This window comes from Aythya marila (assembly GCF_965140915.1).
Source record: "Aythya marila genome assembly, chromosome: 1".
NCBI lineage: Eukaryota > Metazoa > Chordata > Aves > Anseriformes > Anatidae > Aythya > Aythya marila.
Window position 1 is genome coordinate 11363240 of NC_139042.1, and position 26815 is coordinate 11390054.

The 26815-nt window shown below is 44.8% G+C and overlaps 1 protein-coding gene across 1 annotated transcript; it reads left to right on the top strand.

The window, feature by feature from the left end:
- Nucleotides 1–26815, top strand: PANX1 (pannexin 1). Its single transcript, XM_082753939.1, has 5 exons — nt 1–227; nt 10262–10401; nt 21228–21451; nt 22143–22813; nt 24227–26815. The coding sequence occupies exons 1-5, from the start codon at nt 47–49 to the stop codon at nt 24310–24312; spliced, it is 1302 nt and encodes a 433-aa protein (XP_082610065.1). The 5' UTR covers nt 1–46; the 3' UTR covers nt 24313–26815.

Sequence of the window (26815 nt, forward strand, 5' to 3'; positions counted from 1 at the left end):
GCGAGCCGTGCCGTGTTGTAGCGAGCCGTGCCGAGCCGTGCCCACCATGGCCATCGCGCACATCGCCACCGAGTACGTCTTCTCGGACTTTTTGCTGAAGGAGCCGCCCGAGACGCGCTACAAGGGGCTGCGGCTGGAGCTGGCGCTGGACAAGATCGTCACCTGCATCGCCGTGGGGCTGCCGCTGCTCCTCATCTCCCTCGCCTTCGCCCAGGAGATCTCCATCGGTAACCGGCCCCTCCTAAGCCCCCCCCTCAGCTCCCTGTCTCGGCAGACAAAGGCTTCGGCGGGGCGGGGCTGGGGCTGGGCAGGGAAGGGTTAAAAAGGGGGATTTTAGGGGTTTGGCGCTTTGTGGGGTTCAGCTGCCACCCCTCGGGGGGTTTCCGCTCGGGGCTTGGGGCAGAAGGAGGGTTTGGGCTGTGTGGGGGGTGAGGAAGGGGAGAGAAGCATCCCTGGGAGCGCCGCCATGGAGCAAGCATCAGGCTGGCCTTCCTCTGCCCTCCTCCTCCTCCTCCTCCGTGGGGGCACCCTAGCCCCCTGGCACCTTCATCCCATGGGGGTGAATTCAGCAGGACCTCAAAGGCAGCCCATGTGCTGCACTGCCATGCCCCAGGGTTGGAAGGAGACCTCGCCACCTGCCCGGCACCTGGCAGGGAGAGGAGGCAGGGATCAGGCCCCTCAGACCGTTTGGCAGGACTGAAAACCCATTGTTTGGGTTTGAACCCTGAAAAAATTGGGGTGCGCAGTGGCAGGGTGATCTGCAAGAGCTCCCCAGAGGTTCCCCCCACTCTGCTGTGCTTCTGCAACTGCCCCGATCCTGCTCCTGTTGTGGGTCAGTGGATGAAGCTGTGCTGTTGGTGAGAAAGGCCAAATTTCCCCAGGATTTTGCACCTCCCCATCCCCAAGGACTTGTGTTGCAGCCTGATAGCCAGCCCTCTTCCCAGTCTCAGAAATGACCGAGGAGATTTCCAAGCCCAAATGGTGAAGGTTTGTAACTTGGGTGCTTGCTTATAAAACCCACTGCACGTGACAATTCCTTATCATTGAAGTGGCACTCTGTGAAAGCAGATTTCAAAGGTGAATAAGCAGTGCTGTCCATTTAGGGACAGAGGTGAACACACCTCTTCCACGCTTTCAGGAATACTTTGATTTACTGCGTGCACCTGCCTGCTGGTGTTCAGCACGGTACACCCGAGCTACTTGGTCTTTAGCTTTGAGTGAAGCCAGTGACAAGAGACTGGAAGCTGGCATGGGATTGTGAGGTAGTGGTGAATCTGGGGAAAAACATTATGCATAGTATTAATCAGATATCAGAGGGGTTACCAGATAACATGCCCCAGTCCATTCTGTTCACATCTAATTGCACACCGGTTTCAGTAGACGTGGTTTTGACCCAGAACCCTGCAACCTGCAATAACCAAGCAGAAGAGTTGAGGACAACCAGGCTGGGATTGCCAGGACCAGATCCATGTCCCATGGATGCTCTGGTCAATCAGAGACTGAAAGGATGCAGAAGTATTTCTGTAATTTAACCTTTTAATTTTAGATCAGCTGCTACGTGTGCTTTTCTTTGCCTTGAAACAATGAAAAAGAGGGCTGTCACATTAGGGGGCTGTGCAGGTGCACAAACTAGCTTGGATGTGGACCTGGCAGTTTTTCCTTCTGCTTCCCCTCTAAAAGCTCTGGATTCATCTGTCTGAAACAGTGGCTACGTAGCAAGGTCTCTCTAATGATCCCTGCAGAAGAATTTCTTTCGTTTTCATTTTTTAAGTAAAGCCCCAACATGTGATGGTTGAGTTGCAGTTTGGTAAATCTTTCCTTTCTTCTGAATGAGTGACATTCTCCTCTTTGCTAACCAAACATTTGCTCCCCGGCGCATGGTGTATATAACACCTTTCATTATTAAAATGATTCAGATCGAATCTGCAACTGCAGCAGATTCACAACGCAAGAGTAAAGTGCGCGCTCCATCCTGCATGCCAGGGATACGCCACGTGCTTTTTTTCCCTTGTAATCTTGAGAACCAGTCAGGAGAAAACCTGTGGTTTAAAACCCAGCTCTTCTGTTTGAAGAAGAAATAAATCAATGGTGTGATGGCAGGCCTCTGGTGTCACTGAAGCTCCACCACGTGGTTTCCATATAGAAAGTGATAGTACGGCAGCCGTGCTGCCCCTAGACAGCAAGTGCCTGTGGCCTGCACAGCGCTTACAGCTCAGCAGGCAGGCTGCAGCTCACTGAGATGTTACCATTAAGGGTTTTTGGAGGGATGCAGAGTGTTTCGGGTCTTCTGTAGGCACTGCTGTTCAGCCAGCGATGAAATGGAAAGCAGGTGCCTGTCTCAAACACCTCCTGAAATAACCGTGCTTTGAAAAAGCTCAAGGCTGCTAAACCCAGCGAAAATGGTAGGGTGCGTTTTAGGTCTCAGGAAGAGCGACCCAAAATCAGAAGTGGTTGTGAAAGGAGCATGTGAGTCACTGTGTGGAAATATCCCTGCCTTTGGGTTCAAAAATCACACGCACTTTCCAGAAACAAGTGCTCAGATCCTATTTCTGTTGGGATAGTTGTGTTCTTCCCACCTAAAGCAGCACGGCAGCTCTAGCCGTCAACTTCCCCTTCCCTTCTGGTGCTTCATTGCAGCACAGTGTCTGGTAACTGCAATTTTCATCCCACCTGTGGTTGCTGTTGATTGTGCAAAGCGATTAAGACATTTACAAAGGCCACAGGTGTCTCCCGAAGCTGTCAAGTACTTTTGGGTTTTGATAGAAGTTTCAGATAACGAATGATTCACAGATCCGAATTGCATATCGCGGAGGATTTCTGTGCTGGAGGCATGAAAAACACGGCCATGGTGCTCAGGCAGGGAGCAGCGAGCCCTGCAGGATCTCCTCGGGGTTAGGAGGTACATGGTGTCAGATCTGCATGCCGGCATCTTTCTGGGGAGAAGGAGAACTGACGTGAGTTTATTCGTAGTTATATTTCAGAGAACCCTGATCAGCTGCTGGTCTGTGATGACTTTAAGCCGGTTCTGGTGTTGCTTCCTTGTGGCTGAGCTGGGCTCTGTCTGCTCTGCAAAGCTTTGGGCTCAGCACGTGGCAAAGGAGGCTGGAGATCTGCACCTACCATCTCTGTGTCTGTCTGATACCATTTTATACTGGGAACTTGGAAATAGCACTAGGATTGTGAGCATTTGAACAGTGCCATGCGTGCTTCTGTTACTTAAATTGCTACCTTACGTTGTTTCGTTAGATTATTTGGCAGCTCTTTGGGCAGATACACAACAGGTTGGCAGGTACTGCAGTAACAGAAACCACAGAAATACAGATACATCATCCATCCCTCTGGGGAAAAAAAAAAAAAAAAATTAAAAAGAAAAAAAAAAGATGGGGGCACCCTCAGCAATGTATGAGCCAGAGAATCAGTAAGTTTATTCATGCCATTTTTCTTTGATTATGTCTTTAATAACAGTAGCTTTGAGACATGGTTGAGACTCCAGTTTTTAAACTGGGTGTTGAGATCTGCTTCCTTACTGTAAACAAGTTAGCTGAAGACACAAATACTTCTTACGGAAGCACCACTTGTTATGGTCACAGTATATTCAGTTTTTGTTACACGGCGCTGAGATCCTGTGTCCCGGTGTGTAACTTTGCCTCTCTCTGCAAGGAGCAGGGGATTGCAGAGTGGAAGCAGAAATTTCCCCGGCCAGACATGGGTGGCTGAAATCTTTCAGTGCCTCATCTTACGGCTGGAGCAGCTTGGTCATTGTATGGAGAAGGGGAGAGAGAAGTCTTCAAACCCCTCTTTGCCACGGCCAGCACACCTACTGTGACTGTCGCTGTGTCTCAGGGTGCAGAGGGCTCTGAAGAGCCACAGGGAGGGAGGCAGCACATCAAGAGTATTTTCCCAGACAAGAAGTGAAACCCTAAGCAGGTTGGACAGAGAGGAAATCAAAACAAGCTGCTAGTTTTGGCAGAGGCTTGTTTCTCCACCAAAGTCGTTCTGGGAAAAATGTTGATGGCTGGCGTGGGTCGCAGCTGAAGAAAAGCAGATGTGAGAGATGACCACTCAGCATCAAATATTCGCATCCTTGTCCATAGGAAGGGAATTGGGAATTGTGCATGGGTGCTTAAGCACAGCGGCTGCTGTCTCCAGACTGCCCCGTTTAACCCTGTGTGACAGCAGTGAGCAGGGTGTGTGGTTCAGCTGTGGCTCCACGCAGGAGCTACTGGCGGGGAAGGGAGATGAGGAAGGAAGGAGATGGCTGGGGGCAGGAGAAGATGGGCTCAGGGTGGACACCCGGTGTCCCTGCTGTATATTTGGTCTGGACATCGGTTGTGTGTGGCTGGTACATTGCTAGCATGACTTACTCCTCTCCTTTTAGCATCTGTGTTTATTCTATGATCTAACAAAAGCCCTTGGAAAGCTTCCCAGGATCCAGAAACCATCACGTGCTAAGTAGAGAGACCCAAGAAACTTGGATATAATCAGTGTGAAGGTCTGGGAAGCACTACTAGTTGTGGCAGGATGGTGGGTTGAGAAGTGCCTGGCCGTGGACTGACCCACAGGAGCAGCACAGATCTGTCAAGATGAAGATTTGCTGCACTGAACAAATCTTGCTGCCCCCCGCTGCTCTCAGGTGGGGAGCCCTGTGCTATGCTGTGTATGCCATGGGGTTAATCTCCCCACTGACCATTTGGGGCTTTCCAACTGGTGACATACCTCCTTTGCCCTGCTGAAATTCCACTTCATTTCTGGGAGAGGTTTTTGGTTTTGTTTTTTCCCAAATTTTTTATTTTAGCCCTCAGCTCCCCCAGATGGCTGTCTGTAGATTTCGGGGTGCCTCAGACAGCAGAAAATAGGGGGGATGAACAGCATTAGCAGGGAGTCTGTGTGCTGCATCTCAGCAGCTTCTGTGGGTGCTGCTGGGGCAGCATTGCACACCCTCAGCAATTAGCTCAGCATCCCTCTTCTTGCTTCCAGCTGGGCCCACATCTCTATAAAAATTGCGTTTCTCAAGCAGCTGTGAGAATCAAATGAATAGGAAGGGGGAGAAAAAGAGAGTAAATCATAACAAATATAGCAATAAGTAGCCTTAACTTTTGGATTAGGCTCCTTGCCTCTGCTGCTACCCCCTTGTTGACCCTTTCCTGCTGATGTGCATCTGCCTTCATGGTCACAAGTCGCCAGGACAGCTTTTGGGAAATAATCCTATCTTGTGACTTCCATGAGAGTTGGGTGTAATTAGGCCAAAGACTGTCACTATGGCAGCTGCTGCTGGCTGGGAGCTCAGAGAGTACTTCCAAGCGCTGTCGGAGCAGGCTGAGCTCTGCTCATCTTGCACTTTGTTGCTGAAAATGGGAGCGGTAATGAGGGGACTGAGTCAACCAGCATCTGTCCAGAGCAGCACTTCTCAGCCCCCTCCAAACTGTGAGCTCCAAAGCACCTTGTGTTAGTGGTGCCAGCCCAGAAGAGCAACCTTCAGCTCCCTGCTGCGGGCTCTGCTCTTGGTTTTGCCCCCTGGTTTCCCTTGAAGACCTCTTTGGGAACAGGCTGTGAGCCAGGGACTGGAAAGCACAGGTGCAGAGAAATAATTTAGGACATGCTGATGTTACCACAGATGTGGCAGATATTTACTGATTATGGTTTTTCCATGGCAGCTTATGCTGTGCTGCAATTTGGCATGTAAAGAGCCTTCAGTGAAAAGAAGATGAAGCCATCAGGGACAGGCCTGCCCAGAGAGCTGGAGCAAACCTCCAACATTGTCTTTGGGTGAATGTCTTCATCTGTTGGTGAAGAGAATTTTTTCTGCTTTACTTCTACAGAGCCAGCTTTTCATTTCCTACAGAAATGACAGAAAGCTGTTCTGGGGGACAGAATGTGCCCTCTGGCATTGCCAAAGGTTTTGGGTAACAGCAATGTAGGCAGGGGAGCCAAAGGTCCTTAGCCATTGTTCTGAGCTGTTGCTCCTTCTTCAGGTGAAGGGATTTTTTATATTTCTTTATATCTCACTGGTGGGAATTTCATGCACATTTTTTTCCCCATGATTAAAAAAAATTTGTCACAGTGAAGGCATTCCTGAGAAATACCTTGCTCTTTTCCCACTGCATGATTTTGAGACTTCTCTGAGGAATAGCTGGCAGCCCCAAGGAGAGGGACAGATCCCTGCTGGCTCCTCTGACCCACTCTACTTAAATATTGCATCACCTGGGCTTTATGTTCTGCTGTCAGAGTAAACCTTGGTGAACAAAACAGGGTTGTTGGCTTTTTTTTTTTTTTTTTTTTTTTTTTTTCCCTGTGCACCCATGTATCTCTATAATTCCTTCATAAACACAGACTACTCTCCTTCACCCAACCTGCCACTTTGGACCATAAGAAGCGTCTATAAACCTAATAAAACCATTCCTTCCTGTCTGCTCTTGATGCATGTGTGCACACCCACGCATACAGTTTCTTCTTTGGCATGCCCTGGAACATTTTATTTTAATTATTATTAATTACTTTTTTAAAACGTCAATGTAAAGAATGTGCACTGGGTGGTGCCTGGCATTCTGTACGCTGTGTACATGTTGCTTGATTTTGTTTGTGGGATTTTCTTTAGTGGCTGCTAAAGTAGCTAATTCTTCCAAGATACAAACAGATTTTTACATATCATAGCTGGTTCATTTTGCCTAGTGCAACACTATAGTAATTAATAGCCAGGTTTTCATCCAAGCCTATGCAAATCTTTTCACAGTGATTGCAGTGTAGTAGAAAGCGAGTAATTACTTACTGAAGGTTTAATCCTGTTAGCTACAAACCACCTGATCTCAGTTCAGGAAAATGGCTCAGCCTGTGATTAACATTGATTCCTGGAAGCACTTTCTGTCAGTTCAGTTTCTTAATTAGATGCCAAAGTAGGAAGGGAGGTGCTGAGCCACTGGGGAGGGAACCAGTCCTGCTGGCTGGGCATCCTCTCCTGGCGAGGGATGGGTGTGCGGCCTGGGGTGCTGCCCCTCTGTGGGTGTCACTTTGCCCACCAGTAAGACAGTCATATATGGACCTGGGACTCTCCTTCCAACCTGCAATTTTCCTTGGGAGGCTGGAAGTGTCTTTTTGTATGTAGGCTGCTGTTTTGGAAAGCACTTACGACGGCAGCAGGGTGGGAGCGGCAGATTTGACTTGAATCCTGCTCGTTTGGCATCAGTAGCAATATTTCCACCTCCAGTTGGGCCAAAGGAGACCAGGTGGGCTTGCTGAACCCTGAGGAATCCCAGCTGGGATGGAGACATCCTCTCTCAGCCACCTGATGACCGATGAGTCCCAAATGAGCCTGCAGGATATAGGCAAAGCTTGGAAAGATGTCACCAGCGCAGGGCCTCCACCTGTGGCCTGTCCCACGCTGGATACGACCTGCAGAGCAACCAGCAGCAGGAGATACAGCTTCTCCTGCCTCAGGCATGCAGGAGACACCTGGGGATTGCTGCCAAAGCAGGCGTGAAGCCGCGGGGAGGCCGAGCAGGGTGGCAGCTCTCCCGGCTGCTCTGTGGCGGTGGTGACGCAGGCCTGCCCTCTGCAATTCCTGCTGCCAGCGCCAGCTCTAGCTGCAAAAGTGACGTTTTATCACACTCAGGTGCTCATCTGCTGCTGTCACTGCCTTAATTTTCTGCAGCACTCGTGCCTGGTCACTCCTTGGAGCAGCCACTTTTTTTTTAATGCTCCTTTCTTGGCAAAAGTCTAAGTCAAATCCCCATAACTCCCTCCCCAGGGTTGAATCGGTACCAGGAAATGATTAAAAAAACCCTGTAATGATAACTTGGCCAAGGACTGTGTTGTGGCATCTGCTTAATGAACGCAGCCATGTATAATTCCTCGTCCTTCTTGCTGTGCATGGCATCTCCCTGTCAGTGTTACAGGCTTGGCTGCTGCTTTCCTATTACTTGTGGGAGCAAAGGGGCAGGAGCGGCTTCGTGTGACCAAGTCGGGAGGCTGTCCCTTTGATAGCCAGGGACTGTTTGCCTTCTATAAAGTGTGTTTGTGTGCACATGTGTGTGCACAGTGGTTCTGGTGAAAGGCATTTAACCCTTTGCCTAATTTCTCCTCCAGTTCAAACTACAGACTTTCACTTCCTCCAGAATGTCCAAACATAAGTTGTGTAGATTCATTGCTGTTACTCCTTTGGAGGGGAAAAGGAAAGGAAAAAACAAAAAAAGGTGGGAATTGTAACCATTTTCAGCTGCATTCAGTGGAAATTATGCAGAAAAATTCCCTCTCTGTTTAAGTCTTGGCATACCGCGGTTAGCGCAAGGTTGTAATTTATATTAACGATTATTTACAGCCAGGACTGCAGTAAGTTAATTAAAAACCAGGGCAATAACCAGAGTCCCCAGCTTCTGCTGATGTTTGTCTCTTCTCTGCCGGGCTCCCGACTGAAAGTTACAAAGGTTTCCAAAGTCCCTGATGAAATGCCAGAGATGTAAAGAGCCGGGCTCGCTGCTCTGCTGCAGCCCTGGGATTGCTGCAGCTGCCCTGGTGGGACCTTGTGCTTACACTTCTCTGGAGATGGAGGCTGGCTGCCTTGCTCATCACTGATTTAAAGACTCCATCACTTTCAGTGGTTTCCCACCCGTTCATGAGAACAAACACATTGTTGTTCTTTTTGCAGACAGGCAAACATGGCTAGGACAGAGCTTCTTGCTGAACCCTTTGTTCACCCTTTGCTTGCTGCTTCACCCAGGGCACAGCCAGCAGCACGAGGTTTGTGAAGGAGAGCAGAGCAAAAAGAATCCCCGTGCAACAGAGAACAGAGACACTCCAATTGCATCCTTTATTATTATTATTTTTGTCCTCTGCAGGGTATTTCTTGAGCTTCCATGGATAATAGGAATTTTCTGGAAAGCAGAAACTCCCAGAGCTGTGGGAGAGTGCAAGTGGTTGTGCCGCGCCAAGTTTGTTAAATCACGTGAGCTCTGGTCTGATAAACAGCAACTTGTTTTCCATAAGGGAGGCTTGTGACAGGTCAAACCATGTCATTATGATACTACAGCCTCAGAAATAATTGTAACAGTGATTCATAAAGCAAAGCTTTTATTTATAATGCTTGTTCACTACGCTGCATTGTAAAAAGGCTGTACAAGTTACAAGGCTAGTGCAGTCATCTCCTGTTACAAAAGCAGTTTTATTCTCTAAAAGCTAAAGCAGTAAAAAGACACAATGAATGACACAATCTTACACACAAAAAAATATTCCTATCAAACACACAGGATTGCCCTCTAGCACTAACTTTGATGAATATGCTAAGGAGCGAAGAAGGTTGTTCTTGGAAGAGGGCTGCTCGTGGAAGAGCTGCCTCCACTTTTTGTGTAATCAGTTGGTGAAACAGCTATCCTGTTTCAGCTTCTAGGAATGCTGGCTGGAAACTACTTTTTGCTTTCGCTGTCAAAGCTTCGGAAAGAAAAACAAACCCCCTCAGCCTGTTTTACCAGCTCTCATCTAAGCAGCCACTGATGCTCCACATCAAGTAACCACTCTTCCACCTTGAGATATGTTGCAGGAAGACTTAACTGGTGCCTGTAGCTGGTTAGAGCACAATTTAACCCTAAGGCTGAGGCTGGCTAAACAGCTGCTCTTGCTGACAATTATTGCCTTGATCTTCAGTTTGAAGCTCTGGAGAAGCTGGAGAAGTGCTGGGAGTAAGTGGAGATGACTGTGGTGTGTCTAGTCATGGTCTTGGTCCTGCCAGGAATTACGGCCGGGAGTCCCTGTTTTCACAGGGGTAACCAGAACCCCTCAAAACTTGTTCATGGTCTCAGAGGCAGAACCAGTGGCCTGGGACACACCTACCCTTGTGTTATTTCAAGGGCTCCAGGGCTGGGGGAATGGTGTTTGAGGTCTTGTTTCAATAGATGTGTAAGCTGTGGGCTGAGCAGCTGAGAAATACAGCGGCAAGATGGTATATCGTGGTGGCCATTTCCTCGGGAAACCAGCCTTATCTGGTCACACTTTATGTCTGTTGGCTCCCCTTTGGCCAACCTGAGGCAAGTGGAGGGAAGAGGAGTCTTGGAGGTTACCATGCTCCTCCAAAAAATATGAAAACAGGCCTAAAAGATGTGTTCTTGGGTTCTGTGGGAACTGAGGGAGTCACAGAGCTGCTGTGTTTCCTTCCATCACTTAATGTCGTAGCGTTGCATACAACAAAACTACAAGTGTGAGCTGTTCTTTATAAGCTTGATGTCTTTTTTTTTTTTTAATCTTCTGAGTGTGTGATCACTTCTGCTTTGTTTTCCAGGTGCCCAGATAAGCTGCTTCGCACCCAGCTCCTTCTCCTGGCGCCAGGCTGCCTACGTGGACTCCTACTGCTGGGCAGCTGTGCAGCAAAAGCAGCCATCCCAGAGCAACCTGGAGAACATTCCCCTCTGGCTTCATAAAGTATGTACAGGGCTCCTCGTGGAAAAATTGGCTTCACGTAGAAGCCTGCCTTTGCCTTACGTTTCTCATTTCTGTTCTCTGGTATAATCCCTGGCTTTGACTCAACTGTTTTTAGAGACAATGTTTTCTTTCCCTTGCTTCCAAGGAGGATAGTGCTGGAGGAGGTGTTTTCTGCTTTTAAATAAAGAATCTGTTGTGCTAGAATAACAAATGTTACCGCTTATCTGGTTCCAGAGTAATGTTGATGTGCTGCCCTGGAGCTGGGTCCCAATTTGCCTTTAACAGGGCACTTTAACTTTAAAACCAGGACACAAGACACAGCAGCTGACTTAATGCTTGTATCAAAACCTTAATTTAGAAAAGCAGGGTAGTAAAAACATTTCATATTTTTGTTGTGTTATACTTGGCCAGTTGGAGAGAGTTGGAGTCAGGGCAGATATGGATTTGGGGAGAGATGAAGTACATCAAGGGTACCAATACATTTAATCCCTGCCTTCAGTGTGCTCTTCTGAGCTTCCTTGGGTGGTTCCCATTGAGTTGTCTTTCAATGCAGGTAAAGCAGCATCATACTGAAGGCACAGTAAGGGGCCTATTTTATGCCTAAAAAGTGCAGTAGGTACTGAGATACTTGAGCTGGCTCGAAGGGGCTAGCTGAGCTTTGGCAGGAGTTACAGACTGACTTAATGCCATGCCTGGAGCTCACTCCCTTGCTTGGGCAGTGCTGATGCTGAAGTCATAAATGCTGCTGGAGATGGGCAGGTGTGGGGCTTTGCTAAGTGCTGCCCTTTTATTACCTCAGGAGCAGCACTGCTGGAAGCTGTGCTGCTCCCTGATCCAAGCTACAGCTTTGTGCTCCAGCAAATAACCCCACTGGAGACAGGGAGCAGGGGAGGGCCTGGTGGTAGAAGGAGCTCAGGTCCAGGACCTGGAGCACCTGTATTTCTGCTGGCATATCTTGTACATCAGCTTTTATGATCTGGTCAGCTGGTTGGATTTCCTTGGACAATTATTCAGGGCTGTCTCTCATTCGTTTGCTGACCCAGATCATTGACTGTAAGGGTTTACTACTGCCTTCTCCCATGAGCTCCACTCATAACCTTAACCCAGAGGTCTTTCATTTCATGAATATTAAAGCCAGCATTGTTGGTTTCTGGCCTGAACTCATCATGGCTCAGTTAGTACGTCACATCACTTAAGCAGAGGCCAGCTGAAGCTGCTGAGACATCTCACACCATGGTCAGCTTGAGCAGGCGGAACCTCCACCTACAAGCTGGATGCGTTGCTCCCTCCTGCTGAGGAAACATGTTCTTGTGTTACCTGATTTCTATCCATTCATGTGTCATATCATGACACAGCTGATAGCTGGCAAGTGCAACTGTAATTCTCTTCGTTTACCAGCCATGGGTAATAAGCTTTAGTGTCATACTTTTATGACACAGCCCACGTTAATTTGCTGACTAGTGCTGTCTCAGGAATTGATGCAAGGCCCATCCTCTGTGGTAGCTTGATGGTATGTGATGTTTCCTTGCAAAACCCTGCAGACTGGCTGCGAGCAGTGTGTCTGAACAGCTGAGTCAGAGGTTGTAACTGAGCCAGGGTACCTAGTCCTAACCTCCTAAATCCATGCTTGGCCACCAGCCCTTCCACTGAGCCAGGCACTGGAAGCTGCACATGCTGTTTGGAGGCCAGTGGAATGGAATGGAATGGAATAGAATGGAATGGAATAGTTCAGGTGGAAGGGACCTGTAAATGTCATCTAGTCCAACCGCCTGACCACTTCAGGGCTAACCAAACATTAAAGCATGTTATTGAGGTCATTATCCGAATGCCTCTAGAGCACTGACGGGCACAGGGGACCAACCACCTCACTGGGAAGCCTGTCCCAGCATCTGACCACCCTCATGGTACAGAAAATTTCCCTCATGCCCAGGCTGACATTCCCTTTTGTTCCTGAGGAGCTTCCCTCCTCAGGTAGTCTCAGGTCACAGTGAGGCCTCCTCTCCAGATGGAGCACCCCAAGGCTCCTCAGGACACAGTATTAGTTAATATCCATCCACTTGTTGCTCATCAATAAGTTTCTGGGCAAGGAGCAGTGTTCAGGCATTAACACAGCCCTTTGATTCCTGCCATGGCATCTGGAGGCATTTGGTTGTTGATTTTGGTGAATCCAGGGCCTGCAGCCACTGGCTGTACCCACTGGTTGGTGTACAGTGTGGGTTTCTGCAGGAGCATGGGGCCATCTCCCTGTGTATGCTCTGTACTGAAAGGCAGGTAAAAACTCATTGGTCTGCAGATTTGAGCTAGATTTTGGCCAAGTTGTTTTTAAAATGTGCAGAGCAGAGCCTCTGTGGGAGCAAGGTGATGTTACCGAGGAAAGGGAGCCTGTCTGAGCTCAGAGGAGAGCAATGTCACTCCACAGTGCAAGGGCAGGGATGCTCATGCAGGGACAGCAGGGATCATTGGCCCAATTTTTCTTAAAACAACACTTGAGGCTTTTTTCCTGCATTCTGGGCAGCAGTACATTTATTTGCAAGGCACCTCAGGTTCTTTAAAATACCAACTCACTTAGCATCTTGCTCTTTTGGCTTGCTGGAAGACTCTGTAAGAGATACTTAAGGAGGTGCTACATTATGATTTTGGGGGCTTGAGGTTGTATGCCCCAGCTCCTGATTGAAATGAATGGATTTTGTTATGGCATGCTCTCTGTGCTCGGTCAGAAGTGCTGTCAAGGGTTTGGTGGTGTAGGATGGAAGTAGGACCGTGGTGCTTTTTGTCTCTTGGTGAAGAAGCCAACTTGCAGCAACTTGTCCTGCTTTTGTTCTAGGTGTCTGGTTGTACTGAAGGATTGTCAAAAGCAGGTTGTATTGGATCAAAAATGAAACCCTCTCATTTCCCTCCTATTTTGTAGAGATATTTGTTCTGGGATTTTTTTTTTTTTCCATCAGTAAATGCACGTTTCCATTTCGGGCAGTCCCCAAAGATCAGGCACATTTACTTGGTGCCAGTTCTGCCCCAGGAGATCTCTCCTAGGGCTGGAATTTATTGGTTGGAAAGCTTGTTTTGGAGTGGAGAGGAGGAGCGTGCTGCAGCTTCCTGGACTCCCAGACTCGCTGCTGGTTTGCACATCCCCTACAGGTGCTCAGGGCCTTCCTGGACCCTGCTGCTCCTTGGAGAACAAGACTTCTGAACTTCCCAGTGATCTGAATAACTCTTTGCACTGAATAGATAATGTGCTGAAATGCACAGCTCAAGAAACAATCTGATATGTGGATATGTGGAAGTGAGACAGTGGGGTGTGCCCTGCCTGTAATCTAGGCTTAACACTAAGATTTCCTCTGCATCAGCAAGAAAGCTGACAAAATGCCTATGTTTGAGTCCTCTGGCAAGACACATCTTCAGGGCTGTCACTGATGGAACTGGGCTTGGTCAGGCTTTGCTCTTCTGCTATCTCTAGTTTCTTTTTGAGTTTTCCCTTCAGGCTTAACTCCCTTAAGAGGTTTTCTGTATCTATCTAAGTATCAGAACAGACATAGTGTTTTCTAAAAATGATGTTAAAGAGAGACTGGTGGAGGAGCCACGTATTGCTTCCTCTGCAGATAGTTTGTTTCTTGTCTCTGAAGATGAGCACTCCACCTGATGGTCTATTCTGAAAAAACTTAGCTTGATTTTGAGCTGGAATAGAAATTTTGAAATAGAATTTCATAATTTTATTTCATAATTCTATTTCATAATTGAAATTTTGAATAGAATTTTGGCCATAGTAAGTAGCTGATCTAGTGGAGGAGAAGACTGTACTGTGAAGCCTTTTTAATCCAAAGTGCCCAAAGAAATGTATAGAAACACACACAGGAGAACAGTGAACATCTAATTAGCTCTTGATAGCCAAACATGATGGCAACCAAGCAAGCTGGGGGGCAGCTGGACATTGAGTGATGACCTCTGCCTAGCCCCTAAACCTAGATGTGGTTGCCTATGATCTTGTAATTTATTTATTTATTTATTTTTGAATTGCTCTATTTTCTAGTCTGCTGTCAATCGGAGAGAATCAAGGAGGAAGATGGAAATTAGTAAAGCTGAGGTAAAGGGAGTAGGTTCTTCAGAAGAAAAGGATTAGTACCAGTGTGAAATGAAGGCAAAAGGTTCATCTGCCTGCTGCTATGTGCATGACTGAGAGCAGAAAGGAGAGGTCTTCGCATGTGGCACAGGAGGGAAATGGCAGTCGTCTGGTTCAGATCTCTGCAAAAGGGCAGACAATTGCAGTGGGAGGCATTTTGTTCAAATTTTTGTCCAAAAAATCTCAAAGCATTTTGTACAAAAATTGTGTCTGAAGTCATTGTATGTGTGAACTGAAACTTATCTTTTTCAAAATACCTTTTTTGTAATGGAACTGAGATTTACTGTGGATCTGTGGATTGCTTTCTGAGTTATTTTCTGTAATTATACAAAAAAAAAAAAAGTGTTTTTCAGTCTGTTGGTATGATTATAATCACAGTTGTTACCAGGTTCTCGTTACTCAGTGTTTATGCAACTTCTCAATCAGCCAAGGACTCCTCATGTTTCACCTATAAAGCCCCACCCAGAGGGATTAAAGGCTGCCGGTGCAAGGAAACCTGAATGCAGATGTATTTCTAAACCATTATTCGTGTGTGTGGTATTATCAGTACTTTAGTTACATTAGTCTTACTAATTGAAGCTGGAAAAGTACAGTTCTTAATCTGTATCATAGCAGAAAGCAGGTAACAGGAGGAATAAAAAAGTGCATTCAGAGTTTGAGATTTGCTTTCAGACCTGAGGTAGGATAACCTCTCAATCACGTGGCAACCTTTAGAATTATGACTCATTCACAGCTCTTGTTCTGCCCTGAAAGCCAGTGAAACATCTCCCATTGACTCAAAAAGGAACAGGATTGTTCGGAGGGAGCTTAATAATTTTGCTTCTGGAAATGCTTGTTGCCGTCAGCCAGTTTGGGGCATGTTCCTTTGCTCTGGCTCTGCCTGTTGGCACAGAGGAATTAGGAACTGAAGAAGCTGGCACCTCATCATGATTTTATTATTTTATGAGAATTATTCTCGTCTGAAGTTCGTAAAAGCACGTCAGTGCTTCTTTTAGTATTACTGTATGCCAAGGAATTTTTTCAGGACTGTGCTCTACACTAGTGCAATTTAACAGCTGTACATTATTGTATTTAAATGTAGTGTTTTACCACTATTAAGTATGGTAGAAATCTGAATACTTTCAGTCATTTTAATAGTGTTAGAATAAATAAGGACTGAAGATGCAGTGGAATTACAAAGCGGTTGTTTTCTTAATGCCACTAAAGTGGTCCTCACCTGCTGCCAGCTGTCTTTATCCAGATCTCAGCAGGCTTTCTGTAGGTCAGGTCCTATCGAATACCTTCTGGGCCACTCCACCATTAACAGCTATATGTTCTTTTAATGACAAAACCATATTTGATCATAAGAAATAGTTATTAAAAAGCCCTTTCAACTTATTTTGTGTGTTTCCTGGATCTTAGTGGAGTTGAAGCTAGGGATGTTATATAATAGACTATTTCAGGTTTTAGTCTGATTTTCCTTAATTTTCAGGAGTGTGGTGCTAATGTATCTTTAAAAGGCAATTCCTTGGTAGCAAAGTCTTCTCTGCATGTGCAAATAGATTACTCAAACACTTCCTCTTCAGCCATAAATGTATTTTGATTGCAGAACTACCTGATTTCTAAACAATTAAAATGACTGTAATGGATGTCTTCAAGAAGGCAGATCAACCTCTAGAAACTCAGAAGAATGTTTTTTAGGGCAAGAGAACAGAGGCCTTAGAGATAGCCTGGGGTCTCCTGCTTTCCAGCTTCTTTGCAGCCTGGAGATGATTCTGTTTTCTCTCCTGTAAATAGCTGTGATTGTGCGTGTTAGATGTCAGGCTCTCCCCACAGCCCTTGGCAGTTTATCTATACTGCACTTGGCTAATTACTGCTATTTAGAGCTGTGACCAGTAGCATGTTGCTGTGTGTTAGTCTCCAGTGATTCAGATGGATACCTTTTGTGGAGGCATAAATTTGGCAGCTTATTTCCCTGGCCTTCCAATAAAAGGTGATGGAAGTCATGCCGTGAGAATATTTGGGATTCATTTTAATATTTGTAAAGCTAACACACATATTTGTAAATATGTGCATTTATCACTCTATGGTTCGTGTCATTCTGAATACTTACCTGAACACAGTTGTTCACAGATCCTAGTAAGACAGCTGTTTTGGAAAATATGCTTTCAGTTTGTGCAGATAATTTTCATGAGAGGAGTCAATGCAGGCACTTGAATAAATGGTCACGGCTTCAAGAGAGTTCAGTGGGTTAAGTAGGAGATTTCTAGAGTTTCTGCTCCATGCTTAAGGGTTATTTTTCCTTTGCATTCATAGTAGATGGTACTGATTTAAAACTGCTCTACCTGCTTATGGTCAGTGATGTAAGAAAACAGTGCATGTCTATGAAATGTAAGCATTTTGATGTGCATAGGTAATTTGCTTTAAAGATAACCTTCATGGCTGCTTTTGTGAGTGCACAACACACGACTGAAAACCCTGTGCTCTGCTGAGATGGGTCCACATTCTAACACTCCTGTGCATCCTGCTCAGACATGGGGTGCTCATGGCTTTCAGGAGGATCTGAGTGCCAAACTTGTTGGGCCTTTGCCTGTCCTTTTATTTTTTCCTTGCAGTTGGCTGGAAATGAAAGTTCAGGGCATCCAGGTTGAAGCGCAGTGTTACAGCCCTTAATGTAGTCTCACTGATGAAGTCCAGAAAAGAGCATCTTGTACCACAGGATATTTTATCTATTCTAATGTATCTTTTCTAATCTACTTTTAGAGGACCTGTCGTCAGTTATGCAATGTCAAATGCTGCATTAAACCAAACGTTGTGAACTTGCCATTGGAAAGGCACTTCATAGATAGCAAAAGAAAAACTGAGTTCTACTCTTAGGGCAGTAACTTTCCCTGCCATATATTTGACTGTATAGCTCTTGAAGTGAGTGATACTTCCTGTTTCATCTAAATACTACAAACTCTCCAAGACTGGAGAGTTCCTCCTTGTGTATCCAGTGCCTTAGAAGTAATTACATAAAACATGAAAAAATGAGAAGCATATTGCACATGCTTATCCATGTGCGAGTGCCACAGAATCCATTTTGTAAAATGAGAAGTCGTTGTGCATGACTGTAAAATGTGGTCAGATGAGCTGGATAATTCAAGTCTGTTGTTCTAAAACCTAGGACTCATGCCAGATGACTTTGCATTTTCACTTCTGCCTGCTAGTTCAGGACCCAAAATTTTAATGATTCAGAACAATTGGCTGCTTATCTAAGCCTGCTGTTAACAAATAGAGCACACGTCATTCCTTTTTTAAAAAAGACAGATTCTGAGAAGGATGGAGTCTAGCATCAAGTGCTGTGGAAGGGCTGACAAACACAGGCTTTGTTTCTGAACCAAAAGAGCCGGACTAATAATGGTCGTGCTGCAGCTCTGGCTTGGAGACCATGCAGAGAAGAGCTGCATAGTGTCTTCTCATGCTTCCATAAGCTGTGGCTTTGGGGGGCTATAAGAATCTCAGGAGGGGAAGTTCATGGCAAACGTGCCTTTGCCCCAGTTATCTGATGTTTCTGGGTGAAGAGGCAGTGGTAAAGGAGCCAGGGAGACGAGGAGGTGCAGGGGAAGAAGGCTGGAGCGAGGCAGAGGTGATGGGTGGGACTGGAGGGAGCAGAGCAGCTGATGCCACTGCCACACAAGTGCAGAACCTGCCACCAGAGTCTCTTTCTAGATATGAAGGAAGACATGAGGACTGAGACAGTGGAGCTTTCGGGATGTGACTTCAGCATATCAACCATCTTGCCTCTTGCCGTGCCTCTTGTAGGCCTCTGGGTAAAGAGATCTGAAGGAGTAATCAGATACGGCTCATGTTTTTCCAGTTCTGGGGATCGGAAAGGGAATTCATAAGTCCTCTGATACCTGTAATGAATGTGAATGAATGGTGCAGCCAAATGGTATCAACCAATGTAAGATGCATATGTGGCTCCTTACTAAATTAGGTATGCTGTTTCTTTCCCCGTCTGGCACCAGTGGAAGGGTGTTAAGAGGTGTATGACAGAGAAGTAAGTGAAGTCAAGCAGTCTTTGCAGCAATCTTCTACAAGCTGACATTTGTTGAGGCCTATGGAAAAGGTGCTGCAGCAGTCCGGGCTGAGGAGTGTAGATAGGTTTATGTGTGTTCATAGATAGGGGATGTTACTTCTAGATTATACAGAATTCAGAGGATTGAAAGAACCTGGCTATGAGACCCTAAAGGTATGGGCAGCCTCAGGCATTGGGACTGTGACCTGAGGGACCTGATGCCATTGTCTACGGTGATGAATAGGGTGGGTTCCTGAGCTGTTGGTTTTGAGTTGGTTGCACGTCTACAAAAACACACTGGGAGTGTCAGAGTATTACACCTGAATTGTAAATGATAGACCAGGAGAAAAGCAGGTGATCTGAAATTATCTGTTGTGTACAAAGAGGGAAAATGGAAGGCAGTGAGGGCAGAGCTCTGTGCAGTGTAGGTGGGGGAAGGCTCACGTCAAGGGTGCAGCAAGTAGAACTGAGGGCTGCCACTAAGGACATGACTTCAAGAGAAGGAGCTTGCTTGGTTTGCTCAGAATCATTTAGCAGCTCAAAAAAAATTAGCAGCACCCAACATCAGGGCTGTCCTGGCTGCTGGTGCATGTAGTGGCTCTGGAGGGAGGAAATTCCTGATGGTGACTATAGACAGCTCTTTCTGTGAGCGTGGTTTAGTGGTGCAGAAGATGGTAGTATGGACTTGGAGGGGGTACTGGGTAAATTACCAGTTTCCAGCTGTGTCAGGAGATCAGGAGGAATCCACTAGATCCACCAGACCTGGGAGATCAGTCCCCTGCAGTGGACCAGGGACAGACCACAGCCAGAATACAGCAGCATGGGGTTGGCGTTCGTTCCTTGCTGGTAAAGAAGAGCTACCTCTAGTGGGATGGAGAGTATAATTACAGTCAGCTCTGCTTCATTAACCTAACTAGGTTCTTGGAACGAGCCTGCTACAGGGTTAGCCCATTATTATATCATTCTCTCTCAGGTTAAATGTGAACCACTTTTTTTAAGCTTTCTTGAGGGCTTACCTAGAGACAGAAGTAGCAATTCTGGCCAAGGGTCAAGTACATTGCTACCAAGCAGAAAGAGTTAAATTATGAATTTTTAAGGGTTGCAAGGGAAACCTAACCTTTAAATGCAGCATTCTCTGTTTCCTGTGGTTATTTAATCCTTTTCATGGCTTTGTCTTACTGCGTGTAACAAATTTCCGATGTGACTGCTATGCAGAGAACATGCACATCCTGAAAGGCAGTTCATATTACAGCCTCCAGTTGCGAAATGCAGTTCCTTTAAGAAGTTAGTTTTATATGGGTGCTAATACATCATGTAGGTTCCTAGTATTAATAATTATGTAGGATTTTGTTTTAATAGTGAATGATATCAGAAGCAGCTTTCCTGGATAATGTGCTCAGTAACATCAGATTATTTATTTTGTGCATACAAAACTTCAGTCTCTCCTGCAAACACAAGATAATGTTAGGTCCAGGTTCTCATCCTGTTAAATATCTGCAGATCCACTGATGTAAGTGGAGCAGTCCCACTTGGTGATTAATGATCTCAACCCAGGTTTCTTCTAAAATTCTCCATTTACTTTTTCAATGAATATGCATGTGTGCAGCTATAACATTTAAGATAACTTAAATCTGATTCAAATTTGTTCATCACAAATAAATTAAAAGTCCTTAGGAACTGATGCTGGATTTGAGTTAAGTGCAACTATCAAAACTTGGATGTAACGAATTAAAGGCTAGTCAAATTGCACAGTACATTATATTAACTAATGATTTGTCTAACTAGATCTTACATCATGTAAGTGTAATGTTATGTATGAATATACACCTTGAATATAATGTCACAGTAGATGGAAAATACCTTCTTTCCAGCAACTGCAGAGAGTTGGAGATTTAATCTCATGGAAGAACTCCTACCTCATGATGAATAGGAGAAAGAAAGACTTCAAGCTGTTGTGTTTTAAAGCTGCATCAGCCCCTTCCCTAACCAACAGGGACCATGTGAGGGCTGACTTCTCTGCTCTGTGTCAGCATCAGACCATTCTGATGCCATGTCTTGGTTTCCATTTAGGAGCTGACTACAAATATTTAAATACCCTTAGAACCATAGTTATATCCTTTATAGTCTACATGCCATGCACTCTGAACAGCCATCTGTGCTTGTGGGCAGGTACAGCACTATTAAAAGTCTGTTCATTAACCTCCTGGTTACTAATGGGCAACAGGAGAGATTTCCACCAGCTTTTGGAGTATTTTACTTGCTGTGAACAGTGGTGACACATCTACATGACACTGCCCTCTCCTTCCAGGAAGCCTTTCTGATAGCTCCTTTGGTTGGTTTTGCTATTTGTGGTTCCCTAGATTAATGCCTCAGATTCATTTGAGACAGTGCAGCTCTCAATACTCAGTGAAAACGCAATCAGGACTGTGGTAACTTAATTCAGTTTGTTGGCTTTTGGTTCTTTTTTCAAAGCTAAGTGGTAGCAAGGTTACTGGAGCTGTCTGAAAAGAGATTTGGCTTCCCTGCATGTCCCTGATAACTGCAAAAATATGTTTTAGTAAAAGAATTTACATAAAGTTATAGGGAATTTAGCAGGCTTATAGAAAAAGGTGGTGGCAGACTGACTTATTTTATATACAAGTGGAGCCTAATGTGAACTTTTTCTTCCTTCAGTTCTTCCCATACATCCTTCTGCTAGTTGCTATCCTGCTGTATCTACCATGTTTGTTCTGGCGCTTCACTGCAGCACCTCACCTTTCTTCAGACCTGAAATTTATTATGGAAGAACTTGACAAAGCCTATAATAGGGCAATCAAAGCTGCTAACAGCGTCCGTAGCGGAGACGCCAGAGACCCCACTGACTTAATTCCAACTGCTAATGAAAACCTGACACAGAGGTAAGATACTGGGGCTTGGCTTTCTTTGCTCTTTTCCTTAAGCTCTGAACTGATGTGACACGTGAATTAACAAAGACATTTATAACAAAGGTTTGAATGGTGACCTCACACATTTTTAAATTTGTTTAAAAAAAAAAAAAAAAGACATCAGAAATCATTATTATGGGCACTTGGAGCTGGAACTTACAGGTTTCTTTTGTGAAAGAAAATATTTGATTAGATCTTCAGGTTACTAATTACCTGAGGCGTCCCGGTTTCTTTGTTTGCTGTACTTGTTACTTAGTTTTACCCACTGAGCATAAGAAAACAAGAGGGACTGCAGCCCTCACTTTCAGTGTTCTTGGCAGTTGCTCGCACCCTGCAAGGCAGAGCCTGTTTCTTGTCTTCTCCTGCCCTTTTATGTCTGGGTCTGCAGAGCTTCTGGTTAAAACAAACAAAAAAACTCCACAAACAAATAAACCACCATCAACATCAAACCGAACACCCTACCCCTGAAAAAAACACCAACAACCAAACAACAAAGGCAAAAAAGCTTTTTTTTTTTTTTTTTTCTGTTAAGTATAATAGAACTACCATTGATTTACCCCAGTAAGAGAGAACTTAGTCTTGTGTCTGTTTTAGAGTATTAGGCTTATCTGAAACTTAAGATGGTAGCATCTGATCTATGTGATTTTTTTTTTCTCTCTTCCAGTTTGTGGGAAATTTCTGAAAGCCACTTTAAATACCCAATTGTGGAGCAGTACCTGAGGACAAAGAAGAATTCCAAATGCTTAATAATCAAATACATTTTCTGCCGTTTACTCACTCTAGTCATTATTTTCCTCGCGTGCCTCTATCTGGGCTACTACATTAGCCTCTCCTCTCTGAGCGATGAGTTCCTCTGCACCATCAAAACAGGGATCTTAAAGAACGACACAACTGTTCCAGAAGTGGTTCAGTGCAAGCTTATTGCTGTCGGTGTCTTCAAGGTCCTCAGCTATATTAACCTGATAGTCTATCTCCTGGTGATGCCACTGGTGGTGTACGCAATGTTTGTTCCCTTCCGCTGGAATTCGGGCGTTCTCAAAGTGTATGAAATCCTGCCAACTTTTGATGTGCTGAAACTGAAGTCAAAGTGTTTAGATGACTTAAGCCTTTACCTCCTCTTCCTTGAGGAAAACGTGAGTGAACTTAAATCGTATAAATGCCTCAAAGTGCTAGAGAACATTGCAGTTTCTGAGAAGTTTGATGTCATGCAACTTTTGATAAACCTTGGTACAATTAAGACAGATACTGTAGATGGGAAGCCAGGGACAGCTGTGCCAGAGAAACCTGAAGAAACACCTGTAGAAGAGCTGGAAAAAGATGCAACAGAGCTACAAGGTAAGGTGGCCTGCACTTTAAAACAAAACAAAAAACACAAACAAACAAAAAACAAGAAAACAAAACCAAAATAAAAATCAATATCCAAATCTGGTGGTATAAGGAATCCATTAATAATTAAAAAGGTAATAATTAATCGGGTTGCATCTAGATGTGTATTCCTACCAAAAATGTTTTGATGTATTCTACAAGGAAATTGACCTGCTTAGACCTTGCTATCTTGTCTGCATGTAACTGCTGTAATTTTATTTACATGCCTGCGTCATGAACTTGGGATAGCAAAAATTTAGATTAATATAAAAATCAGTCCGATATTCTGAAACGCCGCTGGTGGAGGAAGAGAAAATGATGAAAAAGGGGAAGTGGAACTGGGGCCAGCAAATGTGCTCTTGTTCCTTCTTAAGCAGAGAGAAAGGAGGATAGTCTGCAAAGTGATTTTTGCCAAAATGGTCTGAGTCAGGATCTGGATTAGTGTACCTGTTCTCTGAATGGTCCCATCAGTTTCCAGACATGACTGGCTCTGAGCAATGCCTGTTATAGGAGACTTGGGGTTAGATTCTGTCTGAAAAATATGGCATATCTTAAATGTGACTCCAACTCTTTTGTCAAGTGCCAAACTACAGAAGAGAAGCTAAATATCCAGACAGAGGCAAAAAGGGATGGGAAATCTTTCTTCCCATTTGAACGTGGCCCCTGTCACAGATGTCCCTGCAGAAGCCACAGGACACCAGCACCCACATCCTCTCAATGATGGAGCTCAGACCCCAGGGGCTGCCTCTTCACAAAGTCCTTCACTTGTAGAAGTGGAGATGCTTTAAAACATTTAGTAGGTGCCCTCAATGCTGAGGGCAAGTTAAAGAGCAGGAAGATGTGAAATCTTCCTCTTCAATTAACCATGCCCAGTGCTTAATAGGGAAAAAAAAAAAAAAAGCATCAAAGCATCATTCAGAAGGTAACTGTTGTTCTGTGCTTTGGTCAAGCACTTCTGGTAGGCTGAGGCTTGGAGGAGAAGTGAATTTATAAAGCAGGGGAAGTAAGAATGAACATTGAGAATGGTTTTATACTGTAGAAGAGACACTTCTGGCTGCCAGCTCTAGAAGAGCAGTTTGGAGTACTCCTGACAGACAATAAGCTTCCTTTTAAATGTGTCCTTTTTGAAAATACAGGTGGGTCAGTTCTGCTACGAGGATTAGGAGCCCTAGGTGGAGGTGTCTGCTCAACAAGCTGCAAAAGCTAATGGAGAATCTGACTCATTTTTTACCTGAAAGCAGAACTTCTGAGACTGTTTTCATTTCACAAAAACACTTCAAAGGTTTTGGGCTCGCTTATCTTTAGAGCAGAACAAACTCATGCTTGAATCTCTGTTAAAATGTTTTTTGGCTTTTCGCTTTTAAAGGTTTACTTTCTGCTTAGTTTTGACAGACCATGAAGCAAGTGGTCACATGAGCCCGAGAGAAGATAAAAAACTTCGCCAAAGACTTATTGATTCTTCATGCTGATGCCTTCCAGCAGGAGTTTCGTGCTGCAAAAGGGCTTCTCCTCTGCCTTCGCCACGCTGAACACAAGGTGCTGCTCTTCGAGTGCAATTGTCCCAGGAGCCTGGCAACTTCCTGAGGACAAAATGGTTTACAGACTATTTGTTGAACAGCAGGCATCAATCATATACCTGAAAAAACATGCTGTAGACTTTCATTATTTAAAAAAAAAAAAAAAGAGAAAAAAAATAAGAAACAAGAAGAACAAAAGAAATGCTGTTATGAGTAACAAGTGAAATGCATTGAATGCTGGTGAAGCTGGCATCAAGAAAGAGCACTATTCTGTACAGGGGTGGGAAACATACCCCCGTAAATATCAAAAAGGGTTGGACACATTACAATCTGATGTGTTGCTCTGCTGGGCATGGACATCATGGTTTTGGGGTGAAAGGGAGGCATTTGCGCGGCTTTCTGTCCTATGAAAGGTTGTTGGTTTTTTTTATGTGTGTGGTTTGTTTTTCTGGGTCTGGCTAATCCGTGTACCAGGTGTGGCTGGGCACTGGTAATGGCTGTGTCTTCAAAGGAAGCATAGGGGTTGCTCCCTTCAGTCCAAGATGTCTCGACGAGTCATCTCAAGAGTGAAGTGTGGGATTATTCACTTGGCACTGAGGGAAAAAGAAACTACAAACAGTATTATTATAAGGGGGTACAGTAGATTTTAGGGATTTTGATTTTTCTAAGTATTCATAAAATAAAAATGTCAACATTTTTTATACAAAATGATATGTAAGCTAAATGTTAGGCTAATTTCTATTTGGCAGTTGTTTTGGTCTTAACGACTAATGTATCCTTCTTGTAGCTTGGACTGAAGATCAGAGAAGTTGGTTCCATTTTTGTAATTGTCTTTAGAAGTTCTTTTTTATGTTTGTACATTTGGAATGTGTTTCATTGTGTTTGTAGCATCAGATGCAATATTAGTCATGCTGTTTTCCGAAACCAACTCGAGAGGACAGTCTTATTTGTGCTAGTGTAGCATCCGAGTGCCTCAGCAGAGCTAAGCACCCAGTAGCCAACGTGACATGGATGTGGACATGAAAAAATGTTCTCCCCACACACCATGTGACTGAATTTTAATTGAAGATATGATGCTGAAGTCGGTTGGGACAGACATAGGAAGGGGGAGTGTTTGTAAAGTGGAAAATTGTCCCCATTTCTTATTGTAGCATTTGTCCCATCCCGTCCAGGACCTCTACCTTCTGTTAACATTAAAGTGACCTCTGTCTTGAATTTTAGATACCAGGTTAGGTGGGTGGGAGTTTAATTGCCACAGTGACTGTGTCTATCTTCCATAAATGTTATATGTTCCCTTGCTTTTCTGTATCATCTGTGATATTGTAACTGAAATGTCTTGTCTGTCACCTCTTCCAGGTTATATTTGTAGACTAAGTGGTACCTCTGTTGTAGCTAGGTGAGCCTTCTGGTTTCCAGTTCATCTGTGTCATCCGCTGGCTTGTTCCTGCCTGTTCCTCTGTGTTGCTGAGAATGGGGGGAAAAAGAAGTTGGCATTACAGCCTTTGCACTGAGCTACTTATGTGCTGCGGCAGATTTCAAAGAGATAATGCACCTACTTGAATTGGGCCGCTGCTGTTAGACAAGTGGATCCCTAAGTGCTGCCATGATACACGTTGTGCTGCTTTTACAAGAACACTTTGGTTATTGTACGATTTTCAGCCAAGACAAGCCTTACTTAAAAGAAAGTCTTAAAGCCATACTATTATGCTCTAACTCTTCACATCGGGCAGTAGCATGGCTGTGATCCTGTCCATTGCATTACCAGCGAGAAGCAGCGTTTATGTTGGTCTGAGCTGCTGTGTTGTACTGCATACTTCTCCCACAAACCTATAGCCACTCTGACCTTTTCTAGGTCTCTGAGCTGTGCTGGTACCCTTTATCTGTAGGTAAAGCAGATGCACTACTCTGGTTTGGTATGGTTGGTTGGACATGTCATCTGACATGGATTTGCACAACCAGACCCAGCCACGTAATTCTTACTCTTAAGGACTGTTTCATGGGGGCAGCTTCCCTAAAGCTCCCTGATGTGACTGAATTCTGATAAATCTTTGTGTTTCACAGAGACAAGTGTGCAAATACTCCTGAAAGACTAAGACAAGCCCCTTCCCTTGGGTGGTGTGGCTGTGAGCTGTTGGCCACCCTCTGCTGATTCCAGTGCAAACACTCCCGGGCTGTTGTTCAGTGAAAATTGTTTGGTTGTCTTCACGTGCTGTGCGTGTTCAACAAGGAGCAGTAGTGCAATACTAAGATTTTGTGATGTGGCTGTGTTTGAACTGTTTGATGTAAGTAATGAGTTCGTAGTCTTTAAAACTCAAAGCTCCTTCAAGTAATATGTTCGTGTTTCCTGTTGGATCTGACCCTTACCTTTTACTAATTCCTATTTTGTATTTAAAAATATGACTTGCTGCGGTGAGTCTTTTGATGTCTTCTAAAGTATTCAATAAAACATGTATCA